Raw genomic sequence first — 13,207 nt, forward strand, 5'->3', positions numbered from 1 at the left:
CACCAATATATTGCACAATTCATTGAAAAGGCCGTTTGTTTAAGTCTTTTCTAAATTGTATAGGGAATAATAATAATAATAATTATATTATTATTATTATTACTATTATTATTATCTGCAATGTTAGAAATAAAAACACTGACAGTAGCACTGATAACAACTAGAAAGCTCCAAAAGCAATGTATTTAGGGGGCCCCGAGCGGCCGAGTGGTCTAAAGCGTTCTCCTTTACTGCCATCTCACCTGTGTCTTCGCCGGTTCGAGTCTCGGATTCAGCCAGTGTGAGTATGTGAGAAAGCATGACAGTAGCTTCTCGTGTGTCGGTGGTTCTTTCGGGGGTTTTCCAGGGTTCTTCCTCCACCACTAATACCGGCCGCCATGTATAGCTATCGTGTGCTGAAAAATGACGCTAAACCCCACAACAACAACAACAATGTATTTATATTAGCATTAATGTGTCAAATAGCATGTATTTAACAACATTAAGTAACAATTGGTTTTGTGTAATGCTTACAGACATTCCTATTGTACAAATATATTTGGCTAACTTATACAGCTTTTTCACCCTTTTCACATTTTGTACTTCTGTCCACAAGTTTTGTGGTTGCAACTGTGTACACAACGTTGAGTTGTCTTTTGTTTCAACCATTCTGTTATTCATGGTTTGCTTTTAATGACAAAACTTCCCTTATACTTGTCGTTTATTTATGGGTTTATTTTGATGCTGCAGTGTCTCAACGGTAAATATCCTTTTATCGGTCCTCAAGGAAGAAGAGTGAGCCATGCCAAAAAAGGTACGAAACCAGACTAAACTCGGAAGACGCATATTTCAAGAAACCGGACATGAGCATTCTGCTTGTGAAGATGAACGTTCAGGTAACTGCAGAGATTGGAGAGGACAGCTTAAGTTGGAATGGCATGTTTCTTCTGGCTTTTCCTACATAGGTAAATCAAACAATATGAAATCAATTAATGATTAGACATAAACGATGGTGAGGTGAAAAAACATGAACACATTTTTTTAAAAATAGATATAGGAATGCGTTGACTTTACGTAGATAAAATAACAATGACAACTATATACTGTATAGAATAAAATCTTTGATGCCATACATGACAAACTCATTTCCATTTCTTCTACTGAAACTGTACTATATACAAAAAGGTTCAGTATCAGTTTGAAGCTACTATTATCGATGATGCCATAGTCTTTTATTTTAGTAGGTACGTGCTTCTGGTACTGTTAAATTTCACGCCTGAACTGCGAATAGAGCAAGTGGCATTTTGGTATATTCCTGTTCATTCATCCGTACATGCTTTTGTCCATCCGACTGTCCTAGCTGAGATTTTAATGCTAAAACAACTTTACATCAGCAATTAATATTTCGTAGGCATACTTATATCCATTACCTAACTAGTTTTTACGAGATAATGGAGACTATTGTATTTTCAATCATTTTTGGATATATGCATATGCTGATTACTGTGTTTAATTTGGAATCATTTTTATAAAAAAAAATAAATTGTCGATATATTTTGGACTTGGGATTGTGATAAAACAACCCTGCTGTCACATCAACAGAGAAACAGTTGTAGATACGCTGAGCACTTGCGGATGGCATATGAAGGCGCAATTTTCTATAATGATTTTAAGTCATTTTTTACAATTTGGAAAGTTTTGTTTTTGCGATCATGTTGTTCCTTTTTTTTTTTGTTGGTCTGTAGCAGGGCAAATAAATACAAAAATAGGAAGTAAAATTCTTCCAACTGTAGATTAACAATAGGAAACAAATAGTCTTAACTCACCACATTTCTATTCACTAATTATCCCGAGGATCACAAAATGCATGAAAGGCCCAAAACTATTTTTATACAGAAATGAAAGGTAATTGCTCCGTTCTACAACTTTTGTTTCAGCATTCCATCGTGACAACAGTATCATTGTAAGGCGTTGGCATGCCTCATCCATCAGGTGAACAATGGGGGAAAGAGTTTATCCTTCGCAATCAAGCCACAAAAGGTCGAAGGGCAGACGCCATACTAAAAGAGGAAGCTAAGTAGTTTCTGGTGGAAACAGTTTCACTGAGCATAAAAAGCTACAAGTATGTTGCAACATATATTAGTTATATTTGGTAATCTGATACTTAGATTCCTTGCGTTATTAAGCATTGCGTTTATATTTCCACTCAGATATTGCATGAAATGATAATTTGTATGTTGAGATAAATTTCCTAGGTTATTTTTGGTTTTTCTTGTTAGGTGAGAAAGGTACAGTACAATGTGGTGATCAAGAATTGGACTAAGGACACTCACCCTCTTGTGGAGCACGTTCAACGAGCACCCCAATGCAGACATCTACTTCGCTAGATTCCAGTAACATTTTTGCTTAGATGGTGAGAATGAAACTAAAACTTAGTCTACCATTTTGAATCGTGATTATTTTTTGCATCAAATATGAATTTTCTGTCCAAAAGCCCCTATTGAAAACAGACATTAATGTTGCACACTTATTAAATACTTTCCACTGATTGTTTAATATACATTTCCGACGAGTTTAATTGGCACTTATCTGATCACTGATGTTCATTTAAGATGGCGAGCAGCTTTGGACTGGTGTTAATAGTTGCATTATGCTACACACAGTTTGGGTCAACATGAAAGGTTCACTGTTAACACAGAAAGAGACATTTCAATTAACAATATTAAAAAATATATTTGGTGATAATATGTTTTTGTACACACATTCTCGTTAGGATTTATTCTATTCCGCTGGAACGCGTATATTAAGGATATAATTTATGTCTTCATGATCAAATTTTTGGCACTGAGAAAATGAGATTACCTTCCAATGGAGCAATCAAGGGTCAATTCACAGATACAGTCCAGCTTTAGGTTTGATACAAGTTGTTTGGGGGCTACATGCGGAATTATAAATACTTGCACAATTAATGTTTCCTTTTCTGCAGGTGAAAGAGTTGAACAGAATGTGGCGTTCTCAGAAGGAGGAGCAGGAAGAGTAAGAACAATTGCTATACAATCGAAATTGCTTGTAATCAGTTTAGCTTTTTATTTCATCGAATGGAAAATAGCCACATCTGAAGAGATACATGATATCGAAAATACATTTAAGACTTCTGCTCTTAGTAAAAATATGGTTCAGCAGAATGAAGTCTTTTAATTTGATCGTACCGAGAGTTAGGACTTGATTTATCATTCGAGTGGTATTTGCGGTTTCGAAAGGTGCACTGAGACAATACATGTTAGGGTTCTTCCATTAATTATGTCAATACAATGGGGGAGGGGGTTTGAAGAAGTTTGACAATTGTTGACATGGGGGAGGGGGGAGTTCAAGATAAATTGACGTCAACAATGTTATTTTTTTAAACAAAATCAGCCACAATCCCCATTATAACAATTGAGGAACATTTGGCTTCCCTATGGGAAGATGATAGAAGCTAGAATATAAACTCTATTGTTTAATGAATTCAAAGTGTTATAGTCAATTTGATATCTGTTAAACAAGTAAAAATTCTATTTTTAGCATATTTTTAGCATAAAAGCCAGCCGTATAAAATATTGTTAGTGGGGGGGGGGGTTAAAATTTTATTGGGGGGGGTCACTGAAAGTTTGACAGTTGTTGACCGGGGGGGAGGGGGGGGGGTAAAAAAATTGCCTAAAAATTGTTGACATAATTAATGGACGTCCCCTTAAATGAAAGGTCTTAAAGTTGGCTAGAAGTCTGTAAAAGAACAAGAGTAAAAATTAATACATCAAATATACCGTCAATAATTTTATAGACTTGGAAATTTAATGTTATGTCTCAGCGAGCAGCACGTTGTTTATTCAGGCCTAACAGAAAACAGGCGCGAAGTAATCGGCCATAGCTCTTGGCATGTTGACCGTAAAGTAACATACACATATACGGTCCAATCAGATCATATCTGTCCTGAAATGAAATGTTCCTTCACGATACCATGCACTTAATTACCCTCCTTTTACACATACATATTACATGAAAACCATGCTATATACAAAGCACAAGTTTTCTCAGTGATGTTGTATCTTATCAACTTCAGTGGTTTTCCTATGCCTCAGTAAATATCATGGTTGAAGAGCATAACTAATGTGTGATGGTGGGGATGTGAGTGAACTGTTCAAGCATACATTTCATGCAATAACAGTAATGCCATGCACTTAATATTATATAGATATATGAAGATTTTACAGAATATTACGGGAATATTTAAAGAGTTAGACCTAAAATTAACTTACATTATGTTTAATTTGGTCTCTTCCGATCTCTTCAAAATCACCTTGCGATTACTGCAGCTCACCCTACTATTACATCAGCTAACCATACGGTCTCTCCAAGCACACCCTACGATTTCTCCAATTCACCCTACTATTACTTCAGTTCATCCAACCAGCGATTACTCAGCTCACCCCAACGATTATTCCAGCTCATCCTACTATTACATCAGCTCACTCTGATTTTTTTCTAAAAACACCCTGCCATTACTACAGCTCAACCTACCATTACATCAGCTAACCCTACGATTACTCCAACTCACCCCGACGATTATTCCAGCTCATCCTACGATTACTACAGCTCACTCTTCGATCTCTCCAAAATCACCTTGCGATTACTACAGCTAACCCTACTATTACATCGCCTAACCCTACGATCTCTCTAAGCACACCCTACGATTTCTCCAACTCATCCTACTATTTCATCAGCCCACTGTTCGATCTCTCCAAACACACCCTATGATTATTACAGCTCACCCTACTATTACATCAGCTAACCCCAGCGATCTCTCCAAATACACCCAACGATTTCTCCAATTCACCTGCTATTACTTCAGTACATCCACCCGACGATTACTCCAGCTCACTTACGATTACTGCAGCTCACCCTACGCTCTCCAAGCGGACCCTAATATAACTCTAGCTCACCCTATTATTCAGTTCTTCCACCGTATGATTACTCCAGCTCACCCTTAGATCTCTCCAGTTCGCCTTCTCTAGCTCCCAGTACGATTATTCCTGTTAACTGTCTCAATTTGTTTAAGTCTGGATTTTTTTTATATATGGAACAATAGTGTGCAAAGCTCTATTGCGATGAAGATGGGGTGTGGGTTTGAAGAGGGCATTAAGATTGATAGAATTTATGATGGTGTCACCGGTATAGACATCACAACAGACTATCATTACGGGTCAGGCGGCATCTGATGGAAGAACGAAAGACGATTAGCCATTGGTTTAATTGATGTCATATTGCTAAACGTTAGCTATCGTTAAGTTCTGTGCAAATGTTTTCTTTTTAACAAAAACAAAAAACAACAAAACAAAACAAGGTATGAAACACATTAGGGAAGGATTATAAAAGTTATTTTCATATTTTAGTAGGAAACATGGTTTCTTAGAAAAAAACTGCATTCTGAACTTTTAATTACTTTCAAAGATTTTAGTGGGAAACGTGTGTATTTTGATAGATTTGTGTCTATAAAATATATAAGCCACCACTACGAAAGTCTCAAGGTAACATTCTTCTACATGTGCCCACAAAAATGACTTCCAAATTTCATTTATCTATGTTTAGTGGTTTGTATTTAATTGTGTTCACAAGATTTTAAGTGTGTGTGTGTGATTTAGATTTTTAACGTAGCCTTTAATAATTTGAGTCAAATTGTTACGATGTCAGCAGTGGCAGTTTACGGTGATGTCTAGCACTGGGGCATCATGCTGTAGCATCATGTCCCACCTAATCCACGGTGCCTAATCGCATTATCCCGACACCAGACCCACCAGTCCTAACACTAACCTCTTAATGCTAAGTACCTATCGAGGCAGCTGGTAGTACCATTTTACAAGTCCTTGGCATGACTTGGCCCGAGATCTAACCCTCAACCTCCCGTATCGTAGGCGGACGCTCTAACCATTTCGGCCACCGGCACGGTACTTTTTACTTTTTGAATATTTTCAAGTTTCAGATGCAAAAAAAAAAAAAATTAAAAAAATATAGTTTTCATTTTGGCATCAAATCCATTTGGATAATCTCCGCATAAAATTAAAACAATTTCCCCCGTCTGTTGAACGGTTTTGATGAAAACTTAACTATCAAGCTTTACGAGAAGGTTGTAGTAGAGACTGACAAAACCAGATAAAAATACAAAATACACCCACCCATCCCTGCAACTAGTAGTGGCATTATAAACTATTATATCAATAGTTACCTGATTTTCTGGGAGAAATGAGTTAAGTAATAAGAAGGAATGATGATTTATTCAATCATTTTCTTCAGGCAGAAAGAAAGTTCAATAATCCCGGGAAGAAGACTGGTTGAGGTCATCGGCAAGTGGATACGGCCCTTATCCAATCATTTGTATTACTGTGCAGCATCAAATGGAGATAGTGATGCAGCGGAACAAATTGTTGTCAATTCTAAATTGTGAAAAACAAACACGAATATTGTAGTGGAAAGTTCCCACGTTGTCTCAACAGTTCTATAGGAATAAACTAAATCAAAGCAGACGATAAGAGCATTTCTTCTGCATTACAGTACATCATTTATAGTAAGGCAATTTATTAACAAAATAGACTTAATAGTTGTGAAATTTATAAGGTAGTTTCTCTTGGTTTATGAATGAAGTATTGTAGGCAGTGAAGGATTTATGATTTTGTCGCTCCTACTCAATGTCAGAATTGGCGACCCCGAACCCCAACCCCCAACGAAAACATTACAACCAGAACCTTTAAAGACGTTTGCGCCTTTCTGTCTTTAAATAATGGCACAATTTAAATAGAGCTCTTTTAAAATTGAATGAATACATTGTTTTACAAAGATATATTTGCATGCTTAAAAATATGCCGCCCCTTGAATTCCGCCATTGGCAGCTGTATTGATTGCCTAATGGGAAATCCACCGTTGATTGAAGGGTAGTTATCGTCGGAAAGTTTTTTTGAAAAGTTACGGAGTGGTTTCATCAAAGATTGATCCTATTATAGGGAGTATTTTGGAATGAAAGTTAAAATTATGAAAACTACATCACACTCAACTGGAATATAATTTATCTTGACAGTGAAAATGCTCGTGTCTCACTTGAGGCGTGTTTCAACTCTTGTTTGTATCTCTTCATCATGGACTGCTAAACAGGAAGCTTCTAATACTTTTACAACAATTTTGTTTGTACTGTAATTAACCATTACATTTCTTTGTTATAACAACCAAAGACAATGTACTTGTCATATTTCAGGATCTAAGGCCCACAAGGAGATGGACCTGCTGATATCCCACATTATCGCAAGCCACGGGCGAAAATCCTCTTCCTGTCTTCCCCGTTTTTCACTAGTACGCATAAAGAAAAAATAAATACTTTATCAGCAACACCATGTGACAATCAATACATCAGTGAAAGTGCCTATTTTTATCGATGGACAAGTTGACAAACAAGCTGTCTTGCTCATTCAAACGGTAAAAAGTAATGTTGGCATTAGGACCACCTCGGCTATTTCTGCGAGACAAAAATACGCCTCCGACGCATGTCTTGCACAGTAATTACAGAAAAATCATTTTGTTCCCCAAAAGTTTCTTCACAAATAAGAAACCGCAATCTATTCAGACCACCTAGGTTACTTTTACGATTGGATTTACCGAGAGAATGCGAAAGAAAAAAATACTTTGATGCATGCGCTACTGTTGGTGAATCCTTGATTCGTAAATAACTAAAGTGGTTCGAACGACAGCTAACGTCAGTTATCAGCGTACATTCGAGGAAAACTCAGTAAGATTGATATCGGAGTTAAGTATGGTCGTATTGCGTCACAACGGCAAGAAAACTTGTGCTCTCAGTGATTGGTTAAGCAGGTTTATGCATATTCCTGAGAAAAGGTGAAATCTCCGCAAAGGCGGCTATGAGTGATAAAGGAGCGAAGCGGTTTGTCGCCCGTGACTTGCGATGATGGATATATTCCAAAGATTGCTCAACGGCATACATAAACTCTTCCCAGCGGAGCAGACGTCTCAGCTGGAGGCACAACGCTTATGTTGCCTATCATTTTGCCGCAAGTTGTTAGATTCTTCTGTCCAGGAGTGAAACGAAGTTAGGGAATTACAGAGCTATCATGTGCCAAAAAGATCGTGAAGTGCTGCAAAATAATATTACATTGAGGATTTAAACAGGTGTGTGTGGGGTGGTGCTGATTATTTTCTGCTGTAGAGTTTGAATGTTACAGATGCAAGCAATAGATGACTAAAATCGCTAAGACTAATTCTTAAATGATAATATTTAGAATATGCACATAGATTAGACACTTGCAAATTCTTAGTGTCATCGTTCTTTTCTAGGTTGTACTTGAGAGCCTCCCCGCCCCCTCTCCCCATTTTGCAGTGCAGAAATAATCCAGACTAAAAGATGAGCGGTTGAGGTTCAAACTGACCTATCCAAAGTAAACATCAGATAAGAATCAGAATGTACACTGTTTTGTAAGTAAAATTTCATTAATTCTTCAGTTTCCTATAACTGCTTGATGAACAGATGATATACGATTATTGTACACAGTGCCTAAAGAAAACCGTAAATTATTCATCTGATGAAGAACCCCATCTCAACAGAAATTCTACTACTAGTAAAGTTATAAAAGAATTAACTTAGAAAGTTCCTACAACTTGTATAATTGTACACTTCATGGCCCAATATTAGTATTAAATATCTTTTGTAAAAAAATTTATACGATAGTTATTCAGTAAAGACCATTTCGGCCTTCAGTTGTTGAAATCAGCAAATGTTGTGATTATGTGGAAAAGAACGAATACTGATTTATAAAACGGACGTTTGTTAACAGAACATTGGATGCCATGTTGCAAGAAATAATTATTCGAAGAAAACAAAATACAGTTCTTACAGAGAGGCTCGAGAGTCGAGAGTCGAGAGGAAGCTTCAAGGTATTTCCAGTCACCATCATCTCATCAGCACTTCCGATCATCACTATCACCAGCACAGCCAAAAATGTTCCCAAGCAAGAAGTCACCACGATACAAAGGTCAGGGCATTGCTGTCAAAGGTCTCTGGTAAAAGTCAAACCGTATATAGTTCTCCGAAGTTTTATTAGTTTCAGTTTTATTTTAGTTTAGTTTTATTCTTATGACATTTGCTGCACATGCTGGTTGTAACGAAGTCGATCTTGCAACCCTTTATCAAGAAACTGATGCAAAGAAAAACGCAAAACGTATATGTTCAATGAAATGAAATATATTAAAAATGTTTACGTCAATTCTCTCTATCTCTTACACCAATGACAATGAATAATATCACCTTACACCAACGACAATGAATAATATCAGTATAGTGGTGAAATAGCTAATGGGATACACAGTCAGTACAGCAATGATTAACTTTAGTAAAGCAATCATTAACTTTAGTAAAGCAACCATTAACTTTAGGAAAGCAACCATTAACTTTGGTAAAGCAACCATTAACTTTGGTAAAGCAATCATTAACTTTAGTAAAGCAATCATTAACTTTAGAAATAATATATCGCTGTCAGATTTTTGTAGCCAGATACTACCGTGATTGGTTTAGTAGTCAAACACTACTGGGCCAAACTTTAGTATCAAACACTACTGTGATAGAAATACCATACAACTAATAATTACATGAAAGTATTATGTTGCCCTCAACATAACAGTCCACTGCCTGGTTCGACTGGTAGCTCAGGCCTCTTGTACAAAGGTACGGCAACGATACATTTGGTTGGGTAAAACCTGTCTACCTCAAGTTCAATACCACGTAGCTACATCACCTAGTTTACTGAAAATTACTGCACTCCTAGGCACTCCTAGTAGTTCCTCATTGCAACCATTAGCTTCGAGAACCCTAGTTTCATCTAGTTAGATAAACATAATACTTTACAAAAAATCGTTTCATGACCTCTGCCTAAATAAGTAAATACAGATACGCTGTACAATATACATCCAAGAACACTAATTGGTACGTACTACAAGCATTCCCATACGTATGAATTTCACCAATGCATGAACGACACAGATGTACTGTTGATAAAGCCAAAAACATGTCATGTCAAAATCTAATACATATAACATCCCATTAATTATTAATTAACATTATAACGAACTAAACTATATTCAGATTCTTTGAACATGGGCGCATATCCATACTAATGCTCAATAGAATCATACACATCACCCTTAACCTCGCTATATAAACCATACCTACTCAGTAAATTACGCTAAAAATACGGTAGTATCTGTTGAGAATAAAACATCAGCACAAACCTACATTTCAACATTAATTCATAATACGAAACTTAACACAAGGTCCGCTAATTTCAAATATAATACTATGAAACATAATTCACCCAGCTTTTTAACTCAAACTAGAAGAAAGACATCCACCATAACGACAGTCACATTCCAACAGCTAGACCTTAAAATGACCCTCCCATGTAGTATACTCCATTATACCTACATGCCTAAACATATGGCCGAATGCTGTACTTCGCACGTACTGAGCGGGCGATTAATGCAACTTCGTTTCCACATGCACATTAGGATATGAACAAAATTAAGAAATCAAAAATAGAAACTAAAAGAAAAACAATACCCCCCAACCCCCAACCCCCAACCCCAACTAAACTACGGCATATCAGACGGGTCAAATCAGGTATTTCGTAACACCGGTAGTACACGCCTGTCATACTTTGCAAGTATGTGCCAGATCGTGCGAGCGAGGAGACGATAAGCAATATGTCTACACTCTGCCGAAATATAAAAGAAACTGTGTTATATTGTTTATGGTATCAAATGTACATGCGTAATCCCTCCCGAGTCACTATCAAACAAGCACAAGAATTTATACTACTGGGGATGGGGATGTGTGTGTGTGTGTGTGTGTGTGTGTGTGTGTGTGTGTTTTGGATGGATATACTTTATACCATCCAGAAAACTATATCCTTTTATGATCCACGTGTTTGATTTTGAACAATCACAACATTATATGGATGATCAATAAGCAGAAAGTGTTTTTTTTTTTTTAAACACCCCCAGCCCACGCCTACCCTGACTTGTTTTATTTTCGAACGCCTGATTGGAGCAATGAAAGGACATATGAGACAACCTATCTTGTCCTGTTCCCCATTTGAGCTGCAACTGCTTATTTATTTGTAATAGTCATAAACTATCTTTATTTTCGATGCCAGGGAATATTTCTTTAAGTTCATTTAGAACCATACCTTCAGCTGGAATTTATGATTTCCGAATACTGACAAGCATGAAAATGTATGTAGTGCATCTTCATTTATTTCCTATGAATCTATTCATGAAAAATTTATTTATATTTGTATTATGCATATTTGATTTAATTATATCTGATTTAATATATATTTATTTCAATTTAATTGTTTGTCAGTTTTAAATTGTTTCTTTATATGTTTCATTACCTGATATTGTAATGTAAATTTATTCACTAGAGATGATAATTTTTTTCAGAAAATAGTTTGACCTTGACTGTTAGTTTCTAAACACCAGGTGTTGATCTAAATCCTGACATTGTTTCAAAATTTGTAACAACCATCGTAAACAAGTTCTATTTTATTTTAAAATGATTGCTTGTTTTCCAGGTCATGATGGGACTTTGTCTTTAAGATGTAAACAATTTTTTTTATTATTTCTTAGAGTAAAATGATTGGTTTTCCTCAGGGTCACACTGGGTAAACGTGATCTGTAACAAGTACTTGCTTCTATAACATTCCAGAAGATAATCACGTGACCCCTTGTTTACGTTTTAGAAAGACCATGTTTTGGAGAATTATTCTCAGTAGAAGCTGGGCTGTTAAACTGGTAGTTGTGTGTTGTGCTGTTTGGAGTTTTTCAAATTACTTGGTTTGGAGTTTTTTCAAACTACTTGGATTCAAAAGGATTAATTCTGGTATTTTTCTGGAAAATACGTGCGCTCATGTAATATTGTGGAACAAAGACAGTTTTTTTTTTAAATATAAATATTTATTCAGCAATCAGAAACCGGAATGATAATGCAAGGAACTGTAGACATTAACACTACAGATTGCAGCATACGTTATCGTCTTTCAGCTTGGATTTTTCGTCGGGATTCGAACGCGAAATCAATAGAACATTTTGTTATTAGGACTTAAAAAATGTATTCGTGGATTATTCTTGGATTATTTTTGGATTTGATTCTATAAAACCGTAAGTTCATATTTTTTTCTTCATTTTTTCAGAATTTTTTCCAGGGAAATAAATTACTGTATTTTTACAAAGCTTGTTGTTTTCACTCTTACTTGGGGGCCCCGAGTGGCCGAGTGGTCTAAGGCGCTTTCCGTTACGGATCACTGCCATCTCACCTCTGTCTGCGTAGGTTCGAGTCTCGGATTCGGCCAATGTGGGTATGTGAGAAAGCTTGCCAGTAGTTTCTCGAGGGTCGGTGGTTCTTTCTGGGGATTTCCCTGGTTCTTCCTCCACCATTAATACTGGCCGCCATGTATAGCCTATCTTGTGCTGAAAAATGGCGTTAAACCCTACAACAACAACAACACTCTTACTTGTGTTACGGTTTATTCGAGCCTGAACACGTAACATACGAATTGTCTGATTCAGCGTCGTCTCGGGTTTTTCGTTTTACTTGCTTCAGACCAACACAATTGTGACTGGTCTTTCTTTTAATTTTAACTTTAAAATTTTTTTTTTTTTTTTACAGTTCTGGGGCCACCAGTGTGCTCGCTTATAAGTCGAGTTCAGATGAGAACTTGTTGGACTTGGCATTCCTTCTCCTTCTCTGTCTTAATCAGTCATTATTACATCTCATGTCCAAGTACTTCAATCCCCCAACCTTCGGCCCCTAAAATAGATAATAGAATCAACCGCCATAAAAATCCAATTGGATGCTTGCGAAGCGATCGGTTGAATACTACTCTAGTATCTTTAACTCCTGTCTGCTTTTCGAGTAACCCTGAGCGCAGTATTCACTGGAAAGGTACAGATAATTTAAAGAAGTCAAGGCACTTGAAGTAATTTTCTTTGCGGCATTCAGAAGTATAAACTCTGAGGTAAGCAAGGTATATTCGTGTATTCAAATAGTTTTAATATACCATCATTGCTCGCTTATAAGTTGAGTTCAGCTGTAAACTGCACAGACCCAGATCTACCGGCACATTATGCGCTGGCAGATCTGGGT

At 36.6% G+C, this 13,207-nt stretch overlaps 1 protein-coding gene across 1 annotated transcript in view; it reads left to right on the forward strand.

The window, feature by feature from the left end:
* Positions 1 to 749: 749 nt before the first annotated feature.
* Positions 750 to 13,207, forward strand: part of LOC149773583 (uncharacterized) — a 33,782-nt gene continuing 21,324 nt past the window's right edge. Inside the window, exons 1-6 of the mRNA XM_089946363.1 lie at positions 750 to 944; positions 1,917 to 2,101; positions 2,259 to 2,392; positions 2,966 to 3,015; positions 8,347 to 8,484; positions 8,844 to 9,041. Of these exons, the coding sequence (XP_089802489.1) occupies positions 9,008 to 9,041 (34 nt within the window). The 5' untranslated portion in view covers positions 750 to 944; positions 1,917 to 2,101; positions 2,259 to 2,392; ... (1 more) ...; positions 8,347 to 8,484; positions 8,844 to 9,007. The remainder of the gene's footprint in view (positions 945 to 1,916; positions 2,102 to 2,258; positions 2,393 to 2,965; positions 3,016 to 8,346; positions 8,485 to 8,843; positions 9,042 to 13,207) is intronic.

The sequence above is a fragment of the Sinohyriopsis cumingii genome, unplaced genomic scaffold (genome assembly GCF_028554795.1).
Source record: "Sinohyriopsis cumingii isolate HCF-2022 unplaced genomic scaffold, ASM2855479v2 utg000624l, whole genome shotgun sequence".
Taxonomy (NCBI): domain Eukaryota; kingdom Metazoa; phylum Mollusca; class Bivalvia; order Unionida; family Unionidae; genus Sinohyriopsis; species Sinohyriopsis cumingii.